Here is a 27,189-nt window from a genome sequence, read left to right as displayed (position 1 = left end):
TGATAACATTGAAACACACTACAACCACAGCAAGAAGCATGCGTCTGATGCTGATACATATGTACATAAATATAGTGTAGGAATGCAAAAACATGTCCTGTGAACACAACTCTCAAATCCATGTGAACATTCTTCATTGGACAAATTGATTAACTCAAATGCAAAATGAACCGCTGTAGACAGTAGGTCAGTTAGACTTTGTTCAGTGATATTAGAAATAAAACAAACAATATTTTGACTTCTAAAGCCCCTTTAATGGTCTAACCAGTGCTTTAGCCGATTTTCCACAAAATTGGAATTATCTGGATTATTATATCCTAGAACTGGTGAAATTGAATGTTAATTTCTGCTATTAATATTTTTTAGTTTAAAACGTTAACGCAATTAAGACAGTGTCCATTTTTGTATTACGTGTCAACACAGACCACAACCGCTGTGATTGATCGACTTAAACCAGAGCTTCCCAGGATGATATCAATGATGTCTGTGAAAGCGTCGCATTTTATCCAAGATTATTGTAATATATATGCATCATATCGCATTTTATTTTGACTCATAACTGTTAAAGGAATTGTCTCAATCAGGAGCATCTGCTGTTTTTTTATTTTTTTATTCTGTTTGTATTTTATGAAGTTACAAGTGAAACTGACAAACGATATCTGTTTACAGCTTCAAGCTTTTTTCTCTGGGCCCTTACTTGATATTAATTTGATATGTGAGTGAAATAATGTTTTGTTTTCTACTCGTGAACTTTCCGATCGGCATGATGATTTTACCTTATGCTTGACGGTATGTGTACAGAAGTGAACAATAAATAATCATATTTCATAATTTATTCAATAAGGATAAATTATGGAACACTTCTAATTAGTCAGCAAATTAAAAAGCACCTGGTAAGAGTTGTTATATTGCCCATATGCATTGTAAAGTATTTAAATCAACCCTCTTTTTTTGTTATTCAGGCAAGTAGTTATTAAATAATTTGACTTTCATCATGGAACGTCAAAAGTATGCCAAAATATTTATGTATTATGCAAGCAACTCTGCCTTCAATAGCAGGGAATACGTATAATAAATAATATATGTACCTAGATTTCAACGTGTTCTCATACTTTGAACTCATTTTTAATGCTACAATAAATTAATAAATACTATTGAATCCAGAAATTACATTGCTTGCATTTCTTTTTTTTATTTATGAAACATATAGTTAGCATTTGGCTGTGTACTCGCAGAAAGACACATCAATGCAGAACTATAAATGCAAACCAACGCATTAGCGCCTACGGCGTAGGTTCGATGCAGAAGTATAATCATTCATTATGCGCTACGCATGCCCTGGGCATAATAAACACAGGAACGCATTTACCGTACAGAGAATAAATGCTTTACCTGCAAGCGGTGAACCAGGTGTGCAAGAGATACAGGCAAGCTGCCATACTGTATCCCTTCGCATCGCCCGAAAGTGTTCATTCAGTCTCATCTGAACCAGTGTCAAAAGCGAAACTGCATGAGAGAGATCCAGCATGTGCGTGATAGAGACTGAAGGACCTTTCTGTTCAATAAGCTGCTGACAGATATACTTATAGAGACTGATTGGCAGCCAGAGAAAATTATAATTTTGAGATTTTCAGCAAACTAAACGGCAACATTCAGTATGTATTGGCAATGTACACTCAAATTTCTCTTGCCAATAAAAGTTTGATATGAATTGAAACTGCCCATTTAATCCTATTATTAAAAAAAACAAAAAACAAACAAAAGTCCACTAGAAACACCAGATGATTTTGATGATTTACATGTCCACTGATTTTATGGCATGATACATATGATATACTTGTATCAAAGATTAATACCTGTAAAAATGTGTCTAGCTCTGCAAAAAAAAGAAAACAAAGTTTTAACATACATATTCATTAAAATAATTATCAACCAATTTCTTCCAAGGTCTTTGAGTCAAAGTATAAAGTAAATATATTTATGATTTTTTTGTAATGTTTGTTGTATAATATACCATAATTTAATCACGATTAATCACAAAACACTGCGTTTAATCAGTTCAAATTTAATTGATCCACATCCCTGTTATATGTATTATATGTGTAAGTAATTTGATAATTATATATTGAATATCTGTATTTGGACGCATATTTCCACAAATGCAATTCATTTGGATTAACTAATCAGCTTATGTAATTATTTAGTATTTAATCGATTGACAGCTCTCATAAAAATCTGCGAAAATATGAACTTAGAAGATGTTCTGCTTACCTAAAAAGAAGATTAATGGAGAGTGATTTGTTTGGGGGATTTTAGGTCCCTACTCATCTGGGACAGATTGGAGGGGTTCCAGTGATGGCCCAGCAGCCCATGTTGTACAACCAGCCGGTTCTCAGACCATCTAACCCCTTCACCCCCATCCCTGGAGCCCAGGTACACACACACACACACACACACACACTCATTCTTGAAAATACCCAGCTTAACATTTAAACTCTGTGTAGCTTTCAGATTGAAGTTAAGCTACAGTTGTGTGAAGTGTATCAAACACACTGAAAAGCACACAAACACAGCTCCCTTCCAGTAGAACCCCCCCCCTATGATTTACTGTAAGATTTGATGCAGTTTTTTCACATTTCTAATTCTCTGTATGTCTCTGTGCAGATGCAGTTCATGTAGTAGCACTTCAGCAAAGTGACAAACAAGACCGCTGAAAGCATCACAGAGCCAGTGAGAGGAGGATCCAACTACCACCAAATAAAAGGGAGAGACAGACAAATGGAGAGGAATGTGTTTGTGTCGAGAATGCTTTGTCTGATATGGCTCACATACACATACACGCACACCAAACGAGTGTTTCATTTTTCATCTCTAGAGCTTCATTTATTTCCTGGGGCACTGTATCTACTGGCAGGTGTGATACATCATGGGAATCGTGGCTTTTATTGCCAGTAGTAAATTACCATTCACAGAGAACTCTCTTTTACTTAAGAATTAGTATGAATTGGATATGAAGCTCAGCACAGAGGACTTTGTTTTACTGTCACTTTTTGCACGCTAATGCTAAGATACCTGTGCTATTTTCACAACAAAGATGGATATGTCACCATACAATATATGCCCTTAACCTGCATTGGCCAAAGCAGTATGTGTAGGTTTCTAGATCATAAATGTCACATATATTTGAACGACTAATTTATGCAATGCCCAACACAAGAAAATCATTTGTGACCCCTTGTATAAGGTGCTCAATACCCTCATTTGTGCATTTATGTGTAACAGAAATATAGCGTTGAGCTGGTCTCTTATATCTAGAACATTAGTAGTATAATGTTAACAATTAATACATCTCACTGTTACTGATGGCTTCTGTTGTAAATGGTCAGTCAATCCTAATGTGTTCATTCTGGTATGGGGGTCGCTATTTCAGACATGGTGGTCTTGCACATACACAAACATCCACTTTGCCATAGTGTCATTCTGGACGTGTTACATAATGAGCCCCCTCTCACTTTCCTCCCACCTTGTTTTGTCACTCCCAAGACACTGATAAACATATCTGCTCCTGCTCTGCTGTGTGTTATCAAGCATGTCATGCATTTATAACTACACCTCTCACTTTGAGGTCACTCCCACCTCTACCACCCAGAGAGACTCTGAGAGAGAGAGAGTGTGTGTGAAAGAAGCATTGGAGAATGGTACAGGGCATCTAACCCTATTGAATAAACTCTTAATTAGGGTTTTCTTTCTATTCTTTTTTGATTTTCTGGAAGCATGTTATTTTTAAATTTAATAGAATGACATCAAAACCATGGTCTGTGTTTATATTGCCAAATTATGTACATTTATGATTGAGTTGTTGAAATGCCATAAACTAACCAGTGTACTGCCCCTAACATCACTGTACGGAGGGATGCTCTTATCAGTGTTTGCCAATGCCAAAATCAATAGCTTGAAATCAGTTTTATGCAGCTCCTCAATGTGAGGCTCTGTTAAGCAGGGTATCTTTATTTTGCTTGTGCAGCCAAAGCACTTTCTGTCCCCCTAACATCCCTTTTATCCTTAATCCAGCCTTCACGTCATCCTGTAATTCCTGCTTGAATACATTCTTATGGTGTTCAGTGATATTGTTCAGGATTTCTGCATGGATTGAACAGAGATGTGGTTGTGTGGTTTTAAATGAGGTTTATTTGGTGTCGTTAAGAAGTCTCTATCTTTACGCCTCCATTTCCCTCAGGAAAGAGATGGCCAAGGAGAGGAGTGTATGCAGTATGGCAACTGTTCATGCAGAAGCAGGGAAAATGTTGTAGCCCCCTTTAGAACTCCCATCATGTTATATCCGTTTATAAAATGTGCATTTCCATTGTAATGTCATCAGTCATGTGCATTACAGTCTTAAAGGAATGTTTTGAGTTCAATACAAATTAAACTCAATCTTCAGCATTTGTGGCATAGTGTTGATTCACCACAAAAATATTTAAAAGCTCATGTCTTGTTTATTAAAATTAAAAAATTGCGGTTACAGTAAGTTGCATACAATAGAAGTGAAATGGGGCAGTCTATGAACAATAAAATACAGATCAATTCAGAAGTACAGCCTAAAGTTGAGAACATTTACATGATTTTACGCTTGCACGCCATATATGTTTGAAGTTACATCCATTACCAAGATTACAAGGTTTCATTCTTAAATCAAAGTTGAATAAATATTGAATATAAACTTACAGGTCAGGTTAGTAAGCAATACCTATAGCAATGTTAATTTTAACATTTTACAGACTGGCCCCAATCACTTCCATTGTAACTGTGTAACCAGATAGATAGATAGATAGATAGACGCTGTGTATATATACAGTACTGGGTGTCTTTTACTACCATGTACTTTAGCATTTGGTACAATGCACTTATTATTTTCATTTGTGATGTTGCCTTGTACTTGCTATTAAAGTACCAGCATTTATTTACATTTGTCGTTACACTGTTAACCTAACCCTACCCTTAACTTTACTCAAATCTACACTTTCAGTACCTCATCCTCAGTAGCAGAAAACGTTGATCTTGTGAGAATTTAGCAAAGAAAAACCTGTAGATACAAAATAATTATTGTATGTATTTAAATGTTAGTACATGTTAAAGACATCTAATATAAAGTGGGATCTTTATTATAAAAAGGGGCAAGTTTAAATGATCTGTGTGGTGATCAACAGTATGCCACAAATGCTGTTGCTTGAGCTTCACTTGTAATGAACCCGGAAAACATTCCTTTAAAAGTCAGGTGATTCGTCAAGATCAACAATGCATTTATATCTTTTTGAAGACGTTTTAATGGACTGAATGAGATCAGGAATGGGTGGGAAAAAAGGCAAGTCTTCCCCCATGTTCATTTTCATTTGTTGTACTGATGTCTTTAGCAGCATACAAATTGTGCCATTGTTGTGGGACTGCTTTAGGTAGTGGCCTCAGCAGTGGCCTCTCAGAACCAATGTTTCAGCATGAACCACAAGTCCTGAACCTCTAGTGGGGAATTTTAGTATAATAAATTGGTGTTCAGGGTGCTTTTCACATTTGCGTTGTCAGGGAGCTGTCGGACTCCTCTGACTTCAAAAGATGTGCATGCTTTTGTTATACATCCAAATTATTGTTATCAGTGGGATATTTGCCTGCTGCATCATGTGTTGAGTGCGTGTGCATTTCTGCATATACATTCTTATTTTCATATTTTTATCCTTTTATTTTTCTATTCCTGCATTTATATTTATAATCCAAGGAGATAGAACAAATCTGCAGAAATTCAGTAAGAGGCCACAAAGTGCAAAAGTGGATTTTTACGCACCAAAGCTACTTGGATATATACATTTATTTTTTTATTTTTCAGCTTTTTACTGCTGTTTATTTACTGCATTTATATTTAGAAGTCTAGTCATCCCTGTCTATCAGCCCTGGAGAGGAAGGCTGCAACTTACATTTTTTTCCATTCATCACCAAATGCCAAAAAAAAGGAGAAAGCAAACCTCGATTTTTATGCTGATTTCCCAACTGTACAATTGTTTTATTTAAGCAGCCCATAAGTATTTTATTCATCATTGGTGAAAATGTAGAAATCATGGGATTGTTTCATTTATCCTTTTCATTTTTGTCTGGCTTTCATTGACATAAATAGTCATTTTTCATTCCTAAGTTGCTGAGTATGCGTTTTTAGTTTTCTTGTCTGCCATATGAGACATCTGATTCACCTCATTCGCTTGAAGCCACATTAAATCACAAGCAGGAAGCGATTGGAGTTCATTTTAGCTGCGTTTGGATGATTGGTTTTGTTTTTCTCTAACCTTTTGAAATTGCACTTCATGCCTGCTCACGGCCCATTATGCAGAGTTTTTAATGAATGCACGTTTTAAATACCTGGTCAGATTTGTGCAGTGCTGTCTTGTATTTCCATGTCTGTCAGTGTGAGTTCTGTTGAATCTCACGGGTTCTCCACCTGATTATTACTTAAGCTTTTTTAGAGATGGACTCAACTAGGAACAATCAACCAATGTTTCTTTGTCTTCTGTTTTAAGACTTGGTGAAATCAAAATAAACAGGAATTAAAGCTGGTTGTAATGTACGGAAAGAGATGCTGGACGAAAACACGATACAGTTTGTTGGCCTTTTCCCCCTCTTTGGAGCAAGTCCCACTAGGTCAAACTGATCTGGCTGTTCCATCCATCTACATGATGAAATGGTCAACTCTGTCTCTAGAGACTTGTATGGTCATGTTAATATTACACTTTAACACTTAGAAATGATTCGGACTGACATCAATGTGTTTCTAGGACTATTTTAAATATGTGGCCAGACATTCAATCTGATTTCACTATCAAAGCTCAATCACCGAGCAGGCACATCCTGGTTCTCCTTCAAATATGTCATGTTGGGAAAAGGGCATCAGACATTATGGCACTCGCACATCATCTCTAAGTCAGTAGAACGCTTTTATCAGTCAATGGTGAAAACCTTTAATCTGTAACTAAATCTGAAACAACAACCCTCAAAATGATCTTTCATGTTCAACTGCCTTTGGTTTCCCTGTGAGCTTCTTGAAACCTGCAGCACTGGTTGAAGTTAAAGATCTAATGATGCCAGTTTCTCCTGAACTCTCTTCAGAACGCTTCAATGAGACACTCAACCCAGGACCAAGAGATCTGATGGATTGAATTTGTTTTGGGGGTTTTTTCTCGATTGGGTTAATTTGTACCTGTTTTTCTTGCATGTTTTTGTATCTGACATGCCTGGAAAAGTTTCACAGTTCCATGTAATGTTAAATTAAATATGATGCTGTTTTTGTTTTAGTAAGCAGTTGTTGTTGTAGTGATGGACGGGTTCAGTGTGTATCGTTTTGTTTTTTTTCTTATGGTTTATCAGTGATTGGTTGTGCTGATCTGTTACATTAATTCTTTCTTGCTTTTTGCTTGACTCAGTTTTTTGTAAGTTCTTTCATTATGTCTCTGTTATGTTGACTGTATCTGTGAAGAAAATGTATGTTTGCAAGCCTCTAACCTGAGTGAATGCCTCGTGAATAAATGGATTTAACGCTCGCACTCTCCAATTTCTTAATAAAGGACATTTTTAACAGATTTAATCTGGACAACTTATTCTAAATTTATATTATTCATTCATGCAGTCAGGACTTGTATCTAATTCCATTCTTCAAGGGTTCTCTACTGCAACATGTTTATTGATTGCATCAAGATTCCTCACTTTTGTAGATTGTGTCTCCTCGATTTTAAGATATATTGTGCATCCAGTGTATAGCTCTGTGCTTCTTACTCTTATCTCAGCCCTAGCTGTTACCTAACAGAGGCAAGTATCACAATTGCTTTTAAGGTTAGGGATCTAAATACGCCATAAGAATTAAATTCACACTTCCTATACCGTTTATGCTAGGTAGCTACCTCAAATCATGCGGCTTGATGGGGAGAGGTGTGCTTCTTGAGCCAGTAAGCAACCACCCAGAACATCCTAGCAGCCAAATAATGTAGCAGTGCCTTGGCAACCTCCCACAACATTAGAATCATGAAAGCAACAGATAGCAGCAATTAATGATGAACAGTCTTGGGGAGACGGGCTTGTTGTCATACAGGGAAGTTGTCACAAGTGTGCACGCTTAAAATAAAGCTCCTAAAAAGGGTTTTCACAGCAATACCATATTAGAACCATTTTTGAAGAAACTTTTTGTTGTCTAAAAACTGTTTTTTTTTTTTTTTCTATTATGAAGAACCTTTTGTGCAATGGGAAAGTTCAATGGATGAAACCAAGTGTTTATCTCAGTAGTAATTTTACTCAAAATTACAATTGTGCAAATGTGTCATCTCTAGCAGTGGTTATGTTGATTTAAAACAACAAATTAAAAACCCTATTAAGAATAATTTGTGTATTCTACCCTCAAAGTAAATTTTCACTATCACATTTTGTTATCTTTTGAGCAAAAAAGCCACACACTGACATACATCAAGGCAAGAGTCAACTATATTATGAAGGCAGCTTTTTATAAGTTTACAATTGTTCTTAGCAGGGATGCACCGATCCGTTACCTGGGTCTGTATCGGCTCCGATACCGAACTTTTAAAACGGAACGTTATCAGTCCGACGATGAGTCCGATCAAAATCTGTCAAGCTCAAAAAATGACTATAAGAACCATTAAAACTGTTAAAGTAGTTCATATGACTCATGCATTGTATTCAAAGCCACTTGAAGACATGCGATCACTCTGTGAATCACAAAAGACTGTGTTTAATAATAAAATATATAAAATGCACATGCAGCTCCAGTGCGTCAGTGAATGACGCTGCTGTTTACACACACTTGCGGCAATCTTTTGCCTTCACAGTTGTGCACAATATTTGAGCGCCACTCAAGAACAGCATCTCAGATGTAGATGCTCAATAGTTCGGTTTACTTATAATATGCATTTAGAACGGCACAGGAGGTGCGTTTGAATTACAAGTGAATTCAACTATTGGGAACTTGCCTACAAACAGACACATACAGGACTTCCTGGAGAGTTCGGGATGTCAAAATAAAAGCGTGAGGGTTTCAAAGTTAAAGGTGTCACGGAGAGACTCACGAATGCAGAGATATGAACTCAGTAGCAGGGTTTATGGAACAGATGATTAAAACAGTGATGTAAACATTGTGAGTAAATCCAGTTGAGCAGAGTGCCAACAGCAGGTGAGTAATATCCAGACAGAGTAGACACCATGAAAAAGAGATAACTCGCAACAATTGTATGATACTTGCAGGCAATAATTAAGACACAGGTATGTTTGACATAGTAGAAAGGTCTGGAGTCTGAGAGACACTATCGATGAGAACAATGTGTGTGAAAGCGGGGTATTTATGCAGTCCTTGATTAGCCACTAATGATATGCATGTGCATGTAAACAGAACTCAGGGGAGAGTGAGTGCTGACGTCAGTGAGGAAGAAAGAGAGAGAGAGAGAGACAGGTGGATCCGTGACAAAACTGCACGATTGAGATATATTACTATATATTACTATTATAATATATTATTATTGTTATCATTTGTTTACAAATGATATTCAAGTTGAATGGATTCCAAAAAATAACTGTATGATTGAAAAGTGGACTGATGTCTTACAACTAAATTGAATGAAAAAGAGATCCGAATCCTTTAAAGTCCAGATGCAAGTTGAAAAAAGTTAGCAAAAAAAAAAAAAAAAAAAACGGTTTAATTTCTACAGAAGAATTGAAGACTGGAATTACTGTTAATTTTGCTGCTACATTATCCAGTTAATAATAAAGGTGTCTTAATAAGCTATACATTTATATTGAAATATTGTGTAGTTCGAGGTTTGTGTTTCTTTACATATTAAAGAGCACAAAAAAAAAGTGGTATCAGTGCATTCTTAGTTCTTAGGAAGTTAAGGTTTCTTTCATGAATGTCAGGTCATGTCACATTTTAATCAGGGCAGGCTGTCATGTGTTTTAAATGTCAAATAATTGTTTTTAATTCATTACAATATTTCTTGGATGTATCAATGGCTTGTATCTTTGTTGTTAAAAAAAATCGATGTGTGCTTCATAATTGTTTTACTTTTTAAATGTAACTAAAAGCCTATAATATAGGCTGTTTAATGTCTATTTTATATTTTATTTGAAAAGATGTGTAGATTTTGTGGTGTTTGTCACCCCACAATGTTCTCATGAAACCTCGTGGCAAGATCGATTGACAACTTGTCCCACTTAGCGTGACAATATGCCTTGCTATTGGGGCATGTTGTCACAAAAGATCAAACTGTTTTCAATTAACTTTCTTTTTTTTCTGAGAAAGAACTGTAGTAATATTCAAAAGCTTTTCTGTAGCCAAATCTTCAATGTGCAGTTCATGTGGCTAGACAGAAATTGACTATCAAAAATAAACAAAAAGTGACAACTAGCCCCGGTCTCCCCCAAGTCATATACCCCATGTGTTTGGAAAGACAGGTTATACTTACTTTCAGTTGCTTTTGTTGGTGATTTTAGTGAAGCAATCCAGACTCAGTTGTGCCCCCAACCCCCATTGTCCCCCCTCGCTCTCTGGACCCCAGGAATGTCACACTCTCTCAGACTGAACCCAACAGCTGTAGGGAGAGATAGCATGGCACGGGCTATTTATAGAGTTCATTCAGACTAGAAAGCCTCTCTTTCCTTCTCTTTCCCTGGACGTGGTTGTTCCTTCTGGATCTCTCTTCTGCTGAAGGTTACGGTGAAGCTTCACAGCGGCAGGGCGACTTCATAAGTACCAGAGACAAGCACGAACAGAGCAGATACACAAGCCAAAGAGTCCTGAGATCAAGTGAAAGACAAAAAAGGGAATATCAAACAGGCCAACATGGCTCTGCTGTGTTACAACAGAGGCTGTGGATGCCGATTTGATGCTGACAAAAACTCTGATGGTAATTTCTTTATGTTTTTTCTTTAATTTACATATTGCAAATGGAGAATGCTGGGTCTGCATGAACATCGAATTTATCATAATTGTCAAAATGAAGGTCATGGTTGGTATCACAAGCCTGATTTACATAAATCTTCCAACAACTGTAGGCGAAAGTGTTTTATAACATTTGTAACATTGGTAGAATTGACACAAGTAAGTGACTAATATAAAATATTTGTTAGGTCCATCAAGTCTCATCACAAGCACATGTTCATCTGTGTTCTAATCTAATGTTACTTCCATAAATGGCTGCCCTGCCTAGCCTCCTCAGCTGGGCTGCACTTTCAGATACCAAAGTAGTGTGTGTGTTTGAATGTGTTTATTTGAGTTGCCCTATTTGACCACAATTCTTCATAAAAAGAGGGATGGGACCTGCTAATGCCTTCTACTAACCCATGTTATTTCTCGCCCCTTGAAGATGCCTGTCAGTATCACCCCGGTGTGCCAATCTTCCATGATGCCCTAAAGGTGAGCATAAAACTGCAATCTTTCCACTTTATATAAAATACCAGCTTCTCTGTTCTATGACTGTTGTAACTTGACATTGCACATTGACGGCGTGTTTGCGTTCTTTGTGGGAGCTTAATATTCATATTCTGTTTTGTTCTGATGAAGTTCTTTGTTTTGGTTTTTATTCTCAGGGCTGGTCCTGCTGTAGAAAGAGGACGACAGATTTCTCAGAGTTCCTGTCAATCAAGGTGCTGTATGGTAATGATATGAGAACAGTGACCGGTCAATCTTTCACTGCTTTTGATGCATTACATGTAGCACAGAATCGAGTAACAAAATATGTCTTAAAATATGAGATTCTTAAATTACAAATATTAAATGCACAAATAGGAACAGCGGATACAATTAATTTCAGAGCTCCCTGAAATGTAATTTGTCATCAAAACTGACTGAATTTGTATATGCAAAATCTCTAGTAATGATTTATTGCTTTCTTTGGAAGGACATATAAAAATCCTAGATCTGAGTCAGGTACCTCTTAACCCGGTGTTGTGCCGAAATCTGACTGCCTGCCAGATTCTGGCTACCTGATTGGCCCTCATCCCTAAAGCTCACCCTTAACCTCATTGGTCCCTACTCCTAAAGCACCCGTACATACATATAAGGAAACTAAATGTCTTCAGTGTCAAATGAAAACATAAACAAAAGGGCTCTTAGTGGCCAAGTGTTACATTGTATGATCACAAAATAATACTTTTGGTTTAAATCATATTGCTAAGCAAAAGTCCCTGTTTTAAGCAGATTACGTATTGGATTAAACTTTCTGTTTTATAAATATAAGTATGATTCCAGTACTGACTGATTTCATACACATTGACGCACATGTGAAATAATTTGTAGTCATAGAAAATCTCAGAACATACTATTCTTCACTCAAAATGTGCATTTTAACATGGGATGTGGACAAACACAAGCCATTTATTATACAGGAGTCAATGTTAGCAGTGACACAATTCAGAATTACGTTATTAAACTGGAGTAGCACAAAAGCAATGTTCATAAGCACTCATCAAATATTTTTGACATTTCACATTTTCTGTTGGCACAAAGGTCATGCACATTCACACAATCTCAAACGTGTAATTATTTGCACTGGGGCTGATGCTGACTGGCACTGCCCTCTGTGTTTGTCCTCTCAGGGGTGCTCCCGCGGGCGCCATAGTAACGAGAAGCCTCCGGAGCCACTGCAGCCAGAGGTGACGTCTGATAAGGGAGAGGCGAAACAGCACAGCGGAGAGGAAATTATCTACCAAGGACCCAAATCAGCAGAAGCCCTGTATAAGGAGAGACCCAGGTATTCATATAGAGAATACATGCAGTACCGTATGCAGCATGCACACTGAATCTCTGATCTCTGTGTTCTGTTGCACTCCACACGTACCTCCTGAATACAAAATTCTGAAGTTTATTTTTCTCTGAAACACAACTGAAGGCACTCTCCCTCTCTTTGTCTTTCTAAAATAAAATAAGGTACAACCTGTGACTTTCAGATAGAAACAGACAGTGATGTTTTTTTCCTCACCTAGTTCAGATGAGCCCATGTTGAAGTTGCAGATGAAGATCTCTCCCTCTTTGGCTCAGATTGTGGAGAAAATGGAGATCATTGAGAGGGAGAAGAGAGAGAAGCTAGGTGAGCAATTCTAATGCAAACCCTTACACCATATAGACTTAGAAGTTTGTCAATGTCAATCTCCCCAATGTTATTTTAGTCATTGACAGAAGCTTTAGATTTTAGTCCCAACTCTCTGTGGTCTGTCATGTTGGCCCCCTGTAAAAACAAATACAGAAAGTCTCCTGCTGTGACATCAGGTCTCTCATATCTGCTGCAGTTTTGGCTCTTGTGTTGTTACTGATTGCAGTATTGAGTTTTAATATAACCAATGTAACTTTTGATGAATCAGCTTTTAACCATCTGACCTTAATTATGCTCTCTTCTTTTTTCTTATCTTCTTCCACCTCTTGCTGTCTTCCAGAGAGTCAAACTGTCATGGTCGGGGTTAAGTGCAAAAACACAGGATGCAAAACAGTAGGTGTCTGTGCAATGTGTGTGCCCTGTTTTTTTTTTTTTTTTTGCCTTGCTTTGATTTATTTTTTGTTTTGTTCTGCTTTTGCTTTAACTTTTTTATATAACAAATGTTTGGAAGAAAAAAAAAAATAGCTTGGAGTGTCATAAAACTGTGGTTCTCAAGCAGGTGGTCGGGACCCACTAGGGGGCCTCAGCACACTTCCAGCAGGGCCTCGAGATCTCTTAAAATGATTTAAAATATGATTATGATTTTTATATTATTATTATTATTATTATTATTATTATTATTATTCCACTGACTGAAAATACTAAAAAGATGTAGTAACTCCCATCAACAGCTTGCTTTTTATGAAGAATATAAAGTTCTAGACATTTCTGGAATCACAAGTTTTAAGGAAATATCTAATAGCCTACATGGGGGGGCCTTAGAATATTTTCTCAGACAATTGGGGGCCTTGAAGTCAAAAAGTTTGAGAACCACTGTCATAAAACACTGTTTTATGCCCTCTAGTGGACATAATGAAGAATTACACTGATGCGCTGCACGTAAAGACTAATTCCATTGGGAACTAATCCTGGAACTCTATGTATCAGTGATTTTAGGATCAGCTTCCTTTGCCCTTATGAGTGATTTCAAAAACTGATTCTAGATCAGGCATTGTACTAATGGGGTGATGTGATGGAGACACTTGAGAGAGGAGTTTCATTAATTACTAAAGCTGCATGTTCAGATCCCTTACTGACCTTACTGGCTTCTGTTACACCATTCCTTCTTTGTGAAAGGATAATCTTTAATAGATTAATTGGCTGAAATTCAGAACGTTTATCATGTTAGCAGTTTAATTACTCAGAGGAACTGTTCTTTAGTCCAGGCGAGAAATAAACCCATGTCACAGGCTAATAAGATGATATTTGTTCTCATTAGTGAGAGTTAATGACAAGTAAACACCTGTTACAGGTTAATAACATGAGATTGGTTCTAGTCAGAGATATGAGTTTTTTCTTTTTCCACTGTTAGAGATCCAAATAATAGCTGCAGCTTGCTCATTTATCTATTTGAAGGAGTAGAAAAATCAATACATTTTCACATGTGAAGGCATTAAATAGCTGAGACCGAGCTTGTGCTGAGTCTTAGGTACATCAGCGCTTTAAAGTTTTGTTTACCTAAATATGCTAAGTTACTGTTGAGTGTATTCTCTTGAGGATAGATGTGTAGACAGGTAATACTTTATGAAAATGCTGATTTAGTGTTTAGTGTGAGTCATACAACAGATGTGTGTTGACTCCAGGTGTTAAAGTGGCTTGATCTTGTTTGTCTGCAGGCTTACCAGGGTCCAGAGACTGACGCTGAGCTCTGCATATATCACCCCGGAGTACCAGTCTTCCACGAAGGGTAAGAAACCTGCAGCGTTTGGGGCTTTATCTGAAAATGTGGCTTGACCTCTGCCTATTCTTATCTGTTACAAACTTTAAAAGGAAAACATTTACTCAATCCCTTGCGCTAAGAAGGGGGGATGCATGATAACTCTCTATAATAATGTTCATATCTGCGGGGCAAATGGAGGAGTCAGGAGGCAGCGGAACAGTTAATGTGAGTAATTCTTCAGCGTCAAACGAAAACATAAACAAAAGGGCTCTTAGTGGCCAAATATATACACAATGTCGATGAGAGTACACGTTAACAGTAGTGGACACACACACAGTCAACTCTATCTGTCTCTCTCCCCTTACTGATATGTCTGTTGGCCTTTTCAGGTCTCCCTCCTCCATCACTATAACAAGAGACAGGTGCTAGCGATAATGACATACTAGGTGACGAGCCTTACTGCTCTCCCTCTCCTGCAGACAGATACATGACCATGACAGTCCCCGCCCCCATCCCCGCATACCCCCACTGCCCGACTCAGGTCGGGGCAACATCTGGCCTGGAGAGAAAGTCAGCCACAGCCATCTGCACCTTCGGCCTGTGGATCACCTAAAATTTAAACGGCTGAAGTGCCAGGTACCAACGGTTGACCCGCGCGGTGAAGCTATTGGAGTGGGGCGTGATCTGAGCAGAGGGTGAACGCCTGCCCCAGCAGGTAGTATCGGAGGGTGAGGATAGCTCACTTGATCGCAAGACACTCCTTTTCGATGGTACTGTACTTCGTCTCATTCAAGGAGAGCTTGCGACTTCTGAACAGCACCGCCATTCCTCCCTCCTCCACCTCCAGTGAGAGCACCGCCCCCAGCCCCCTGTCAGATGCATCCTTCTGCAAAATAAAGGGGAGAGAGAAATTGTGGATTATGTAAATGCACCCTCCCCACAAAGCGCAGACTTTACTTTTAGGAAAACCTGTTGGCACGACTGGACCGGATCAGAGGCCCGCTTTCTAGTTAGATCAGTCAGCGGGCTGGTGAAATCAGCATAACTAGGCACAAACCTTCGGTAGTTGCCAGCCAGTCCCAGAAACTTTTTGGTCTTGGCCTCGGGCAGGCCGCAACCGCTGTGGTTTTGTTAACCTGGGGTCGCACCTGCCCTTGACTCAAGTGGAACCCCAAATACTTCCACGAACTTCCACCCACCCAATTGCGCACTTCTTTGGGTTGGCCATGAGCCCCGCCCTTCGCAGCAACTTCCGGAGAGCTCTCAGCTCTCTAAATATGCGGTGACATATGCTGTATGTGGTCTGTGAATTTTGTCCATGAGACACTGAAACGTGGCACAGGCCCCGAACAAACTGAATGCAAGAGTCACAAACTTTTACTGTGGAGATTGGAGTTAAAGGGATCTGACAATAACCCTTTGTTAAGTCCAGTTGTGGGTGATAAAAACTGGTCCGAATCGATAACAACTCGTGTTCGTGACATAAATGTAGTGCCTTGATCAGTGAGGATTTATTTTGGTATCCCCACTTATATCATTCTGAAGAGTGCCTCTCCAACACTACGTGCTGAGATGTTGTGCGGGTGCACTGCTTCCGGACATCGTGTTGCATAGTCTACCAGAACTAATATAAAGTGATGCCCGCATGTGGTCCATTCTAATGGCCCGACGAGGTCCATGCCATTTCTTTCGGAGGGGACCTTGATTAGCAGTAGAGGGTGCAATGGTGCTTTTGTGGTGGTTCGATATTCAGTTAAGCATTTTTTCATGACCTAAATGGCCAGCCATTGGATTATGGTGAGCCGCCTGGAAAAGGGTTTCCCGACGGCTCTTCGGTACTAATAATCAGATTGTATTTTCTTTTGTTTGAGTGTCCTGCCTCATTTGATACAACCAGTCTTTAACAATTGAAAAATACGGGTATGTGAGTGCGACACTCACTTGGTCAAACGCGTGTTTGAGGGACTTGTCAGGTGATTGCTCTAGAGGGAAATCCCCTAAGGAACCCCCTGAGGATGGGAATTCCCTCTCTTGTGTCATCTTGATGCGGAGCAGATGTAGACGGCCCTGGCACCGCCTCACCAGCCATAGCATCACATGTCACACACCGAGACAACATTATACAGGGCCCTTCCTCACACATTTCCCTTAATAAATTCTTAAAATCAGGCCAATTTGTTTCCAAAATCAGTGGATGGGTGAGGCGGGAAATAACCACTGCTTTTTTCCCCTCAATAGTATCTCAGTTATAACCACCGGATACATGTGAATATCCTGTGCACACACCGCACCCTCTCTCTGCTGTCTCTCTCCCCTTTCTGATGTGTCCATCTGCCTTTCAAGGTCTCCCTCCGCCATCACTATAACAAGAGACAGGTGTTAGAGATAATGACAGCCCAGGTGACGAGCCTTACTGCTCTCCCGCAGACAGACACACGACCACGCCCCCATCCCCACACTCATGTCTGCTATTGATTGTATAGATACAAATACTGGAACTGCTGCTGCATAAAGACCACTGACTTTAATGCTTTCCTGGATCAGAAGGGCTGCACTACAGGCAAACATTGCTGGATACACAAACAGGTACAACAATATCAATCCATCAATCTATTTATCTGTCTCTATACCTCTCTGTCTGTCGTTTGGTCCGTCCATCCAGTGGGTAAATATGGATAGCAGGTAGTTAGCTGTCATTTATTTTGGTCTACAGGACAAAAAGAAGGTGACATGTCGACATGACTGGCACCAGACAGGAAACCAGGTCGTGGTCACAATCTACGCCAAGAACTCCAGCCCAGAGCATTCCTATGTGGAGGCAAACCGCACACTGGTGAGATAAGCATGACCTTTAACCTTCCTGATATTTTGTCACAAGATATTACATGATATATTTTTATCAACTCGTTTTTTTTATAATTATGAGAAGTATACGTTTTTTTTTTTTTTTATTGATACCAGTGTGGGGCACTTCCTGCAGAAATAAATACATAAATAATAATAATAATAATTACATAATAAAATAATAACCACTTGCTTGATCTGAACAAAATATGTATCATTTTATAGCTTAGAATCTTTGTGCATGGACTTTACTATGTATAAAGCTGATCCTACCAATTCGTAAAAAATGCTTTTTAATTTGCTGACAAATAAGAACTGTTTTGTTCTCATCATTTGCAAATTTTTCATCACAACAAATATATTCAGAATTTGTAAGACCATAAAAAAGAGGACATTAACATTTGGCAGACGCTTTTATCCAAAGCGACTTACAGTGCAGTTATTACAGGGACAATCCCCCCAGACCAACCTGGAGTTAAGTGCCTTGCTTAAGGGCACAATGGTGGTGGCTGTGGGGATCGAACCAGCAACCTTCTGATTCACAGTCATGTGATTTAGCCCACTGCACCACCACCACTCCATAGAGGAGATGCCATTTGTATATGTCATTGGAAAGGTCTTAATTAGTAGAATACAATGAGACAATTTGTTTCACTTAGAGTGTACTATGTGGCTTTTTGCCACATTTTTCCTAATTACTTCCTGAAACATACTGAATATATAACAGACATATTGTAATTTACAGCAGACAATCCCGGTTTAAATGAGCCCAAACAAAACATAACATGATAAGTAGATCTTGAAATATTCCTCAAAGAGGGCACATGGAAAGATGATGCACAAAAGGATGCTCAACACACATTATGTGTGAGTGTGTGCACATGTTTATTAATATATGTGCTAATATAAAGGATAGAAATGCTCCTGAACACATAATATTTCTTTATTTTGTAATCGAATCCATTTATTTCCAATGGTCGGTCATTTTTTAGCATGAACACAAGTGTAACAATTTTTTAAAGAACATTTTATTTGTGTGTGTGTGTGTGTTTCAGTTACCATATGTCAAGGAATTTTATTCCAGTTGGATTAAGTAAAAAATACATTGTTAAAAAAAAAGTGAAGATTTCTGTAATGAAGAGTCGCTCCACATCAGCATCCAATGCCTTTTTGATGAATTAATTTAGTTTTTAATAAAGTATCTAATACATCAATTGATACTTTGTCATCTACATCATTCTGCAGTTAACCTGCCACATTCAGTTTGAGGGTGATAAAGTGTTTCACAAGGACATCCATTTATGGGGGGTAAGGCTCTTCCTTTCTCACATTCAATACACACATTGTGCTGATTTAGCAATGCTACATTAAACTATATGAAATCTTCAGTAATAACCCCACCAGTGAGTCTCCATTTAATGTTCATCATCTGTATCCACCTCTGGTCTTTTAGGTGATCGATGTGAACAACAGCTTTGTGAACATGGTGCCCTCTAAAGTTGAGGTGACCATGCGGAAGGCTGACGCCGTAGCCTGGGGCAAACTAGAAGACCCCCATCACAAACCCGAGCCAGAGGTCACCAATGAGACAAACAACACAGAAAAGGAGTACGTCAAACCTGACTGGGACATCTCAGATGATGACATCAGCGAGTCGGACTGGGAAGACGAGGAAGAGGAGAAGAAAGAGAGTGAGAAAAAGACAGAGAAGAAAGAAGAAAACCCAGAAGATGATGGTCCTCCTGAACTAGAAGAGCTTGCTGATGTACCCACAGAAAAGTAGTTTATTGTCCAGATAGTGATGGAAGTGTAATTTATGTATTGTTTACAAATATACATGGTAGTCATACCTAGCTCTGCTACTTTAGTGTAACTAGCATTTTTTAAACCCTCCTACCTTTTTTCTTCTGCTGAATTGAGTCACTGTGAATCCAAATGTTATAAACTTCTTAAAATGTTGTCCTCCAGTTTTACACATGACTCCATAAAGGATGCCAAGTATTTAGAGACCTTTCATCCTCAGTGATTCCATTCAGTGCAAGATGCCGTTTCAGAAATGACAGCATTAATGGGATAGTTCACCCAAAGATGAACATTCTCTCATTATTTACTCGCCTTTATGATATCCCAGGTGTGTATGACTTTCACCAGAGGTGGAGATTTCTCTTTTGAAGCTTCAAAAATCACAGAAAGTCAGTATAAACGTCATCCATACAATACCAGCGGTTAAATGAATGTCTTCTAAAGTGAATCGCTTTTGGTGTGAAAAAGATCAATATTTAAGTACTTTTTAACTATTATCCAACACATAACGAGAGGATGGAGGACAAGCAGCATCTCGTGTGACGAATCCGTGTTTCCATGAATACAGAGGTAATCTCACATTCTCCTCTCGGCATTTTGAGTAAAGAAACCAATGCGATTACGTAATGCGGATTCCACTGTTGAATGGAAGCCCGATTTATTAAATGTTTATCTTTTTTGTACTTTTCTGACTGTCTGTGATATTTGGAGCTTCAAAAGAGAAATTTCCATTCATTTGCATTTTAAGGACCTTCTGAGCGGAGATATTTTCTATTTCTCTTCAAATATGATCTGATAAAGAAAGAAAGTCTTATGGATATCATGAGGGTGAGTAAATGATGAGAGAATTTTCATTTTTGGGTGAACTATCCCTTTAACCCTCCTATTGGCTTTGGATATTTACCTTTTGACCTTAAATGCACAAAATATAATAATTATAATACAACATATATTAAAGTCGTTTTATTGATTTTTACCTGTTTACAAAATATTTCGATGTTGTTTGAGTGTGAAGGTACATGCGTATGTGAACTTACACTTTTATTTGTACAGGAGCGGAGTCATTTGAGCAGTTAAATCAACAGGAAAATAAGACTGTATGCTTAAAACATGCTGAGAGCTCTAACAATCAGTGCTATTGTGTTTACATCATGGAACATAATAAACTGAAACAGTTCAAACAGCAATGGCCACACTTTATTTTTCTCAAGTCAACAGCAACAATCCTGAAGTAGAGGTGTTTGCAGTCACATACAGAGTCCAGGGCCATGGAAGCCTGACTGCAAACCATATGGCAAAAATATTTTAAATAATTAAAAAGGATAAATAATACATTTCAAAAGTAAACAGCAGTCTTGACAATGGAAAGGATTGGGTACCAGCGAAACGTTTTTTTTTTTTTTTTTTTCAGTTCAAAGTAACATTGAAAAAGACATTTCTGTTCATAAAAGCATTGCCTTCTGCTTATACCTGATTAACACAGTTCATATCTTGATCCGTGGTGATGATAATGTCAATCAAAACTGAATAGCACACAGCAACAATTCATCCCTGATGAGGAACTTTCAACACATGCAAAAAAATAAATAAAAATACATTCCAGTTTTTAGGGAGTCTGTCGGCACCTAGACTGTTATCAAACTCTCGTATCAAGACCACTTTTGAATTTCTCTCTTTTTTTTTTTACAGAGCAATACTGTTAGACTTTTGTTCACAACTATGAAGAAAACAAGATGTCCAGTACTGAAAACAAGTATATGTCCAGTATCTTATTTTGTGCACTCATGTTACACCGTACCATTAGAGTCTCCTGATAAAACCATATATTATGCAATATTAAGACAAAAGTTCAAGTTTTCCTTTACCTCAGTAAGATTGAACCCTGAAAAAGGGCCACATTTGAATAACATTCATAAAGTTTGATTATATACTATGTCATATGTAACAGCTCATCATTGGTTTTCCATTAATGGGGTACTATTTTTCACATGATAAAACAAAACACACAACCTTTAAGTTTGATTTGTCTTCTATATTAAAGTGCAAGGCAAGATAAAATACATCTTGAAATGTACAACATACAGCATCATTTTCTTTCACAAGATTTCCCTGCAGAAAAAAGGAAAGTCAAAGAAACTGCTCACTTTAAACCACAGCGCTCCATTTACTAACTTGGCACGAGATTTACGGCACTGAAGCTTCTAGAACTACATCTCAATTGACACACTAGTGATACAATATCACAACTTGGCTGATGATCCGAGAGAAAAAGAGAAAATAGACCTTTTTTTCTGCATATGGGCATGAAAGGCATGCAGAAACCTAGAGGGTCTTCTGATAGAGAGATACAGAGACTAAATGCAGATTTCTAACTATTCAGCCATTTTGACGAATAACACAAGTCCTCCATACATTCATTCTTCAAGATATTCCTTTTTTGCACATTTGTTTCATAGTTTTCATTACAATAAAGATTTAGTTTGTTACTTGTTGTTCAGATGGCGGGGCATAAGAGAAGTCTTTCCGAGTTTGGGTCTGACGGCTTGAATACTAAGAAAGAGAAAAAGGTAGCAAGATAATAAAATAAGATAAAAAAAGAGAACGGTTTATCTCATGCATTGTTGAAAATACAAAATGTGTAGAAGGATTCTGGGAGTTTCGGTCCACTCTTGCTCTTTGCTGACCGGTGTTTCCCATGACATCATTAAACCATCGGCAGGCAGAGAACATAACCACAGAGAACATAACCACAACAGAAATGCCCCTCCAAAAAAAAAGTTCACAAACACTGGGGGGAGGGGGAAGGTCTCATGTCCTCCCTCGCTGGGCATTAGGCAGCATCCTGAGTCCTCACAGCAGAGGCCTGGCAAAAAACTTCAGCTTTTCAGTTGCCTGCAGAGTCCACATCACTTGTCCCAGCCTTGATATCCCAAGCTCCTGACAGGTGCATACAAACATATCAATCATTAATCCTAATAATGTGGTTTGCTGTAAACTGGACTACTGTTTGCATTGACTGATGATCCCTGCATGTGCTGATAATGATTTGATTTCTCTCTCTTTACAAACAACTATGTATCTGTGCATCTGCCCAGTGTTAGGTGAGATCGATCGTTCACATAATCGATCGATCAGTTGACATAACTTTACCAGAGGCAATATGAATGAATGTAGGGGTAGTTACCCTAATAAGCCCAAAAACATTGCCCACTTGGTTTCTTATTTAAAAAAGACGTGAAAAACGTGAAAATAATTATTTGTTTAAAATCAAATGCACATTTGTTACTGTCATTTGGAAACAATCTATTTTGAGTTTTTTAATTGTTTGAGATAATGTGTTGCTACTGTCAGGCAGTCACTGTAGAAGTTGCATCAAGACTTTGCTGTATGAGAGGCCCTCCATACATGCAATATTGCATAAGAGTATTGATAAGAATGAATAATAAATCAAAATGTATCAATACATATTAGTAAATAAATCAAATATATCCTGATTACTTACAAGCAATATTTTGTATTTGTAAATGCATTTTTATATGTAAAGATTATTTTTATTGGAGTATCTGCAGCAAGCGCAGAACACTGCCTGAATGATGGTCATAGAGACAGATGCAGTAGACCAAATGGAAACATTTAAGAGGCTTTTGGAAAGTATAATGCTCTGTCTGTAATTATAGTAAATAAATATTATGGGCTTGTAAGAAATGGCTCCTTTGACCCCTATTGTTTCTAAGAAGTTCACTTAAATAAGAACTCATTGAACATCATATAAAGTTGTGTTAGCTGAATTCCTTGTGTGCAGAACACATCCTTTTCATTCATGAACATTATCCACGTTCATTTTATTTTTTATTGTGGGGTCTAAATGGGCATGCTCAAAATAATTGTAGGGACTGTAAGGGAATAGGGCTTAAGCCCCAGTTATTCATAGTTTTTGCATGTTACGGACAGGGGCAGTTCTAAAAGGGGGGCCAGGTGTGGAGTCCACGAGTTTAGAACATTTGGCAGGGCGGACTGGATAATGACAATATTTACGTTCCGCATACTTTGTGTGGAACGATAAGCAACGCAGATGCGCCAAGTATACTTTGGCCTTTATAAATAATGTATTGTAAAATAAAGAATTATATTTATAATTCTCTCTATGTTTTTTCTCTCCACAGAGTTTTAGATTTGGCTGGGGCCAACCAACGCTATTATTCGCACTGGGGAAAGTGTTCTTTTCCTTTCCTATTCTTTCAGGGGGAAAAGACACTGCGGAGACCGCATTCTGCCCGAAGGGAAGATTAAAATGTGGCAAATACATCATGTGGGCTCACCAGCCACACATGGAAGAGGCATGGTGGTAGGTCCTGCCCGAATGGGAGGAGATCTACAAACACAGTGACTGGGGATAGAGAGAGCACTGCCCAAAAGAGACACTGGTATACCGATAGGGAGACCGTACCGCAGAAAATACATCACAGGGGGCTACTGGAGGTAACCGCCACCTGTGGAGCACCTACCCCAGTACAGGGCACTCTAGCACATGTACTGGGTCCGGCTAAAAAATACTCCGCCGAATTCGCCAGCCACAGGGTTAGGGAGGAATGACATCCATGGAACATGGACTTGTGAACTCGCTTTGGAAAGTGCACGTCTTCGCCTCACAGAGGGGAAAGGCGCTGTACCCAAACGGTATACCCGGCCAGCTGTCCCAAAGGGCAGGGACGGCCTGGGCCTGGTATGCCAACACGATAGCATCCATGATCCAGTGGGCAAGCCTCTGTTTGGAAACAGCGTTCCATTTCCGCTGTTCAGAGCATCTAAAGCTCTGTGTATCCAAATAGATGCGCAAAGCACACATCGGACACAGCAATGACAAGGCTTCACTTGCAGGCTCACCACCTGACCCCTAAAGGGGTCGTGGGAACCTTGGGCACATAGCCCGGTCAGGATCTCAAGACCACGTGAGAACACTCTAGACCGAACTCCAGCCAGGTGTCGCTGCCCGATGGTGCCTGTAGGTCCCAAACCCTCGAGATGGATTTCGTAAGCGCAGTCAGGAGGACCGTCTTCAAAGAGAGTGCTTTCAGCTCGACTGGCAGTAGGGGCTCAAACGGGGCTCTCCGAAGGCCCAGAAGGACCACAGAGAGATTCTGAGGGAAAGAGGCATAGACTAGGAGGATTTAGCCTCCTGGCACCTTTCAGGAACCTGATAATCAGGTCATGCTTCCTTAAGGACTTACCGTCCACCGCGCCGTGGTGCGCCACTATAGCGGCAACATACACCTTCAAGGTGGAGGAGGACAGCCGCCCCTCCAGCAGGAAGGAAAGCACTGACCGACTGCACATCACTGGGGGCCTTCACCTCGGCAAGAACACCAATTTGCCTACAAACGCCACTTCAGGGCAAATAGCTGCCTCGTAGAGGGAGCCTTGGCCTGAGTTACCTTGTCTAACACTGAAAGTGGTAAGCCACATAAATCTTCCTTGTCCCTTGGGCCAGTACGGGGCCAAGAGGGTGACCTGTTCCTTGTCCTCCCTGACTTTGCACAAAGTTTTTGCAAGCCGGATGTGACAGGGCGGAGGGCATTGATGTAGTGATACTACACACCTGGCCCCTAATCAGGCTAATCAAGCCTTAGGATAAAGGCTGAAAGGAGACTGCAGTGGGACAGAGAGAGAGATTTACAGGCAGCTGTCCGACACCTTTGTGTGTGTTTGTCTTTTTTTAGTTCTTCATTAAACTATTATTTATATCGTCAAGCCGGTTCTCGCCTCCTCCTTTCCTGTATACCTTTACACTGGCTCACTGGGGACAACGCACATTTGTGCAGTCCCCGGGGGCAGCTGTGTGCCAGCGCATCTGTGCTGAGGGGAGCCTCCATCGGAGAACACCACAGTGTGCAGCGGGAGGATTCCCGAGAAACAGGTGTACCTGTGCTTCGCAGAATCGACTCCAAAACAGCTGACCCACCTGGGGGTGGAGTCTTGACTCTCCCCTGAGCGTCACCTGCCGCGACAGTGCGTACGCTGTATGGTTGGGGCCACCTGGGAGGTGAGTGGTATTCAATATGTCTTGAGTGGCATACAAATTTACATTTACATTCATGCATTTCGCAGACGCTTTTATCCAAAGCGACTTACAGTGCACTTATTACAGGGACAATCCCCCCAGAGCAACCTGGAATTAAGTGCCTTGCTCAAGGACGCAATAGTGATTCTCAAAGATCAGAGGTGTTTGGGGCTCCCAAGAGCGACCCCTAGTGTCACTACATGGACACAACGTCGATTGAGTGACAGAAGGAGAACCATGGATGTCAAGTTTGATTAGTAGGTCTTTAATTATTAAGGCTGATTAAATATTAATAAAAAGTAAAACAACAAACAACACAAATTGGGCAGTGTAGTGGGCTTAAACAAAACAAAACAACAAAGATTTTCTATGTGTGCCGTAAGGCCCAGATTTGATGTTTTGAGTAAAAAGGTGGGGTTTGAAATTAATAGAATTTAACAATTAATAAATTAACATTCATTTTACAATCAAGACAAACAACTTGTGCTTGCTTAGAATGATAGCACAGTTTCATTGACGCAGTGTTTATATTAAGAGAGCACTTAAAATGTATAAAAACTTGGATGGCATGGAATGGCCAACGGATGTAGATAAGGAAGTCTTTACAAAAGCCAAACCCCATTTAGATTCAGACATCGCCTGTCAGTCAACTAGAGAACATGCATGCGCATTAGCTGAACTAGCCTGAAAAACAGCATTTCTTAGCAAGACCTGAGGTTAAGATACCAGTTTAGTCAGATTTTTACTGCTGATTTGAAATATGTTCTTTGATTGTAATCTTTACCAACCATTTTTGAGATTTTGGTCTTTCCCCATTTAAATAAATAGGAGGTTTTATGCCACGTGTTTGCATAGAAAATAGCTGCCCAGCCTGCCCGGGAGCATTCCAAAGATGGTGGCAGAGTGACCTGCCTTGAAACAGACTTTCTCCTAGTGAACATGTATGTCTCTTACCTGAGAGAGAGCTGTTAGACCGCTGCTTATGTAACCTCTCTCTCTCTTTCCTCCCTTTATGCATGATTTTCAGCTTCATACTACTTTTACCACTCACACGGAATGATTCCTTGATAGAGAAGAATAGAACAAGTATGAGAAGAGTAAAAAAGAAGGATGATATGCAATTCAGTCAAATGAGTCACAAGAAATTTGACATATGAAGACAAAAACATGCTTTAATTTTTTAAAGAAAAACTCTAAACTTTTTTGTGATGAGCACAGTTTTAACATGGTATGAGATCACAAAGGACTACAAACTGTCACACAGAAGAGATAGACAGACCTCTTCAGAGGAGTGCATGCTGGGACAAATCCAGTGGATGTCCTCCAGCTTGTGTAACTCAGTGCTGAGACTGTCCACCATAGAGAGAAGATCCTCTTGTTGAGAAGGCTCTACATTCTGCATACACAAACACACAATAGAAATCCATATTTCTAATTTTTCAGACTACAGTATATATGCTCACAAACCAGCCAAATACAGCGATGACTCTCACCAGTAGTTTTCCCTCCAACAGCATCTTGGTTTCTTGCTGGAGGACTTTACTGCTGTTGACAATGTCTACTGCTGTACTGCGACTCAAACCCTGCAGTGAATACACACATATGCG

At 39.2% G+C, this 27,189-nt stretch overlaps 3 protein-coding genes across 6 annotated transcripts in view; 2 read left to right on the top strand and 1 right to left on the bottom strand.

Moving 5' to 3' along the window:
- LOC127637610 (phosphatidylinositol-binding clathrin assembly protein-like) overlaps positions 1-7,607 on the top strand; it is a 90,503-nt gene extending 82,896 nt beyond the window's left edge. For all 3 annotated transcript variants that reach the window (XM_052118962.1, XM_052118876.1, XM_052118794.1), the window contains 2 exons: positions 2,317-2,433; positions 2,665-7,607. In XM_052118962.1, coding sequence (XP_051974922.1) covers positions 2,317-2,433; positions 2,665-2,679 — 132 coding nt within the window. In that variant the 3' untranslated portion in view covers positions 2,680-7,607. The remainder of the gene's footprint in view (positions 1-2,316; positions 2,434-2,664) is intronic.
- A 3,055-nt stretch (positions 7,608-10,662) lies between these two features.
- On the top strand, positions 10,663-22,360 carry LOC127644116 (cysteine and histidine-rich domain-containing protein 1-like). Its single transcript, XM_052127141.1, has 11 exons — positions 10,663-10,934; positions 11,394-11,443; positions 11,617-11,673; positions 12,625-12,779; positions 13,012-13,115; positions 13,459-13,511; positions 14,834-14,904; positions 17,361-17,463; positions 17,591-17,710; positions 18,967-19,029; positions 19,175-22,360. Exons 1-11 carry the CDS (start codon positions 10,871-10,873, stop codon positions 19,502-19,504), a joined length of 1,170 nt encoding a protein of 389 aa, XP_051983101.1. The 5' UTR covers positions 10,663-10,870; the 3' UTR covers positions 19,505-22,360.
- LOC127644100 (diacylglycerol kinase delta-like) overlaps positions 22,318-27,189 on the bottom strand; it is an 86,556-nt gene continuing 81,684 nt past the window's right edge. For both annotated transcript variants that reach the window (XM_052127130.1, XM_052127124.1), the window contains 4 exons: positions 27,076-27,165; positions 26,862-26,978; positions 26,537-26,645; positions 22,318-22,461 (listed from right to left, as the gene is read on the bottom strand). In XM_052127130.1, coding sequence (XP_051983090.1) covers positions 22,409-22,461; positions 26,537-26,645; positions 26,862-26,978; positions 27,076-27,165 — 369 coding nt within the window. In that variant the 3' untranslated portion in view covers positions 22,318-22,408. The remainder of the gene's footprint in view (positions 22,462-26,536; positions 26,646-26,861; positions 26,979-27,075; positions 27,166-27,189) is intronic.

Source organism: Xyrauchen texanus, chromosome 1 (genome assembly GCF_025860055.1).
Source record: "Xyrauchen texanus isolate HMW12.3.18 chromosome 1, RBS_HiC_50CHRs, whole genome shotgun sequence".
Classification (NCBI taxonomy): Eukaryota; Metazoa; Chordata; class Actinopteri; order Cypriniformes; family Catostomidae; genus Xyrauchen; species Xyrauchen texanus.
Note: the sequence above shows the minus strand (reverse complement) of the source record. Positions and strands in the feature narration are given on the sequence as shown.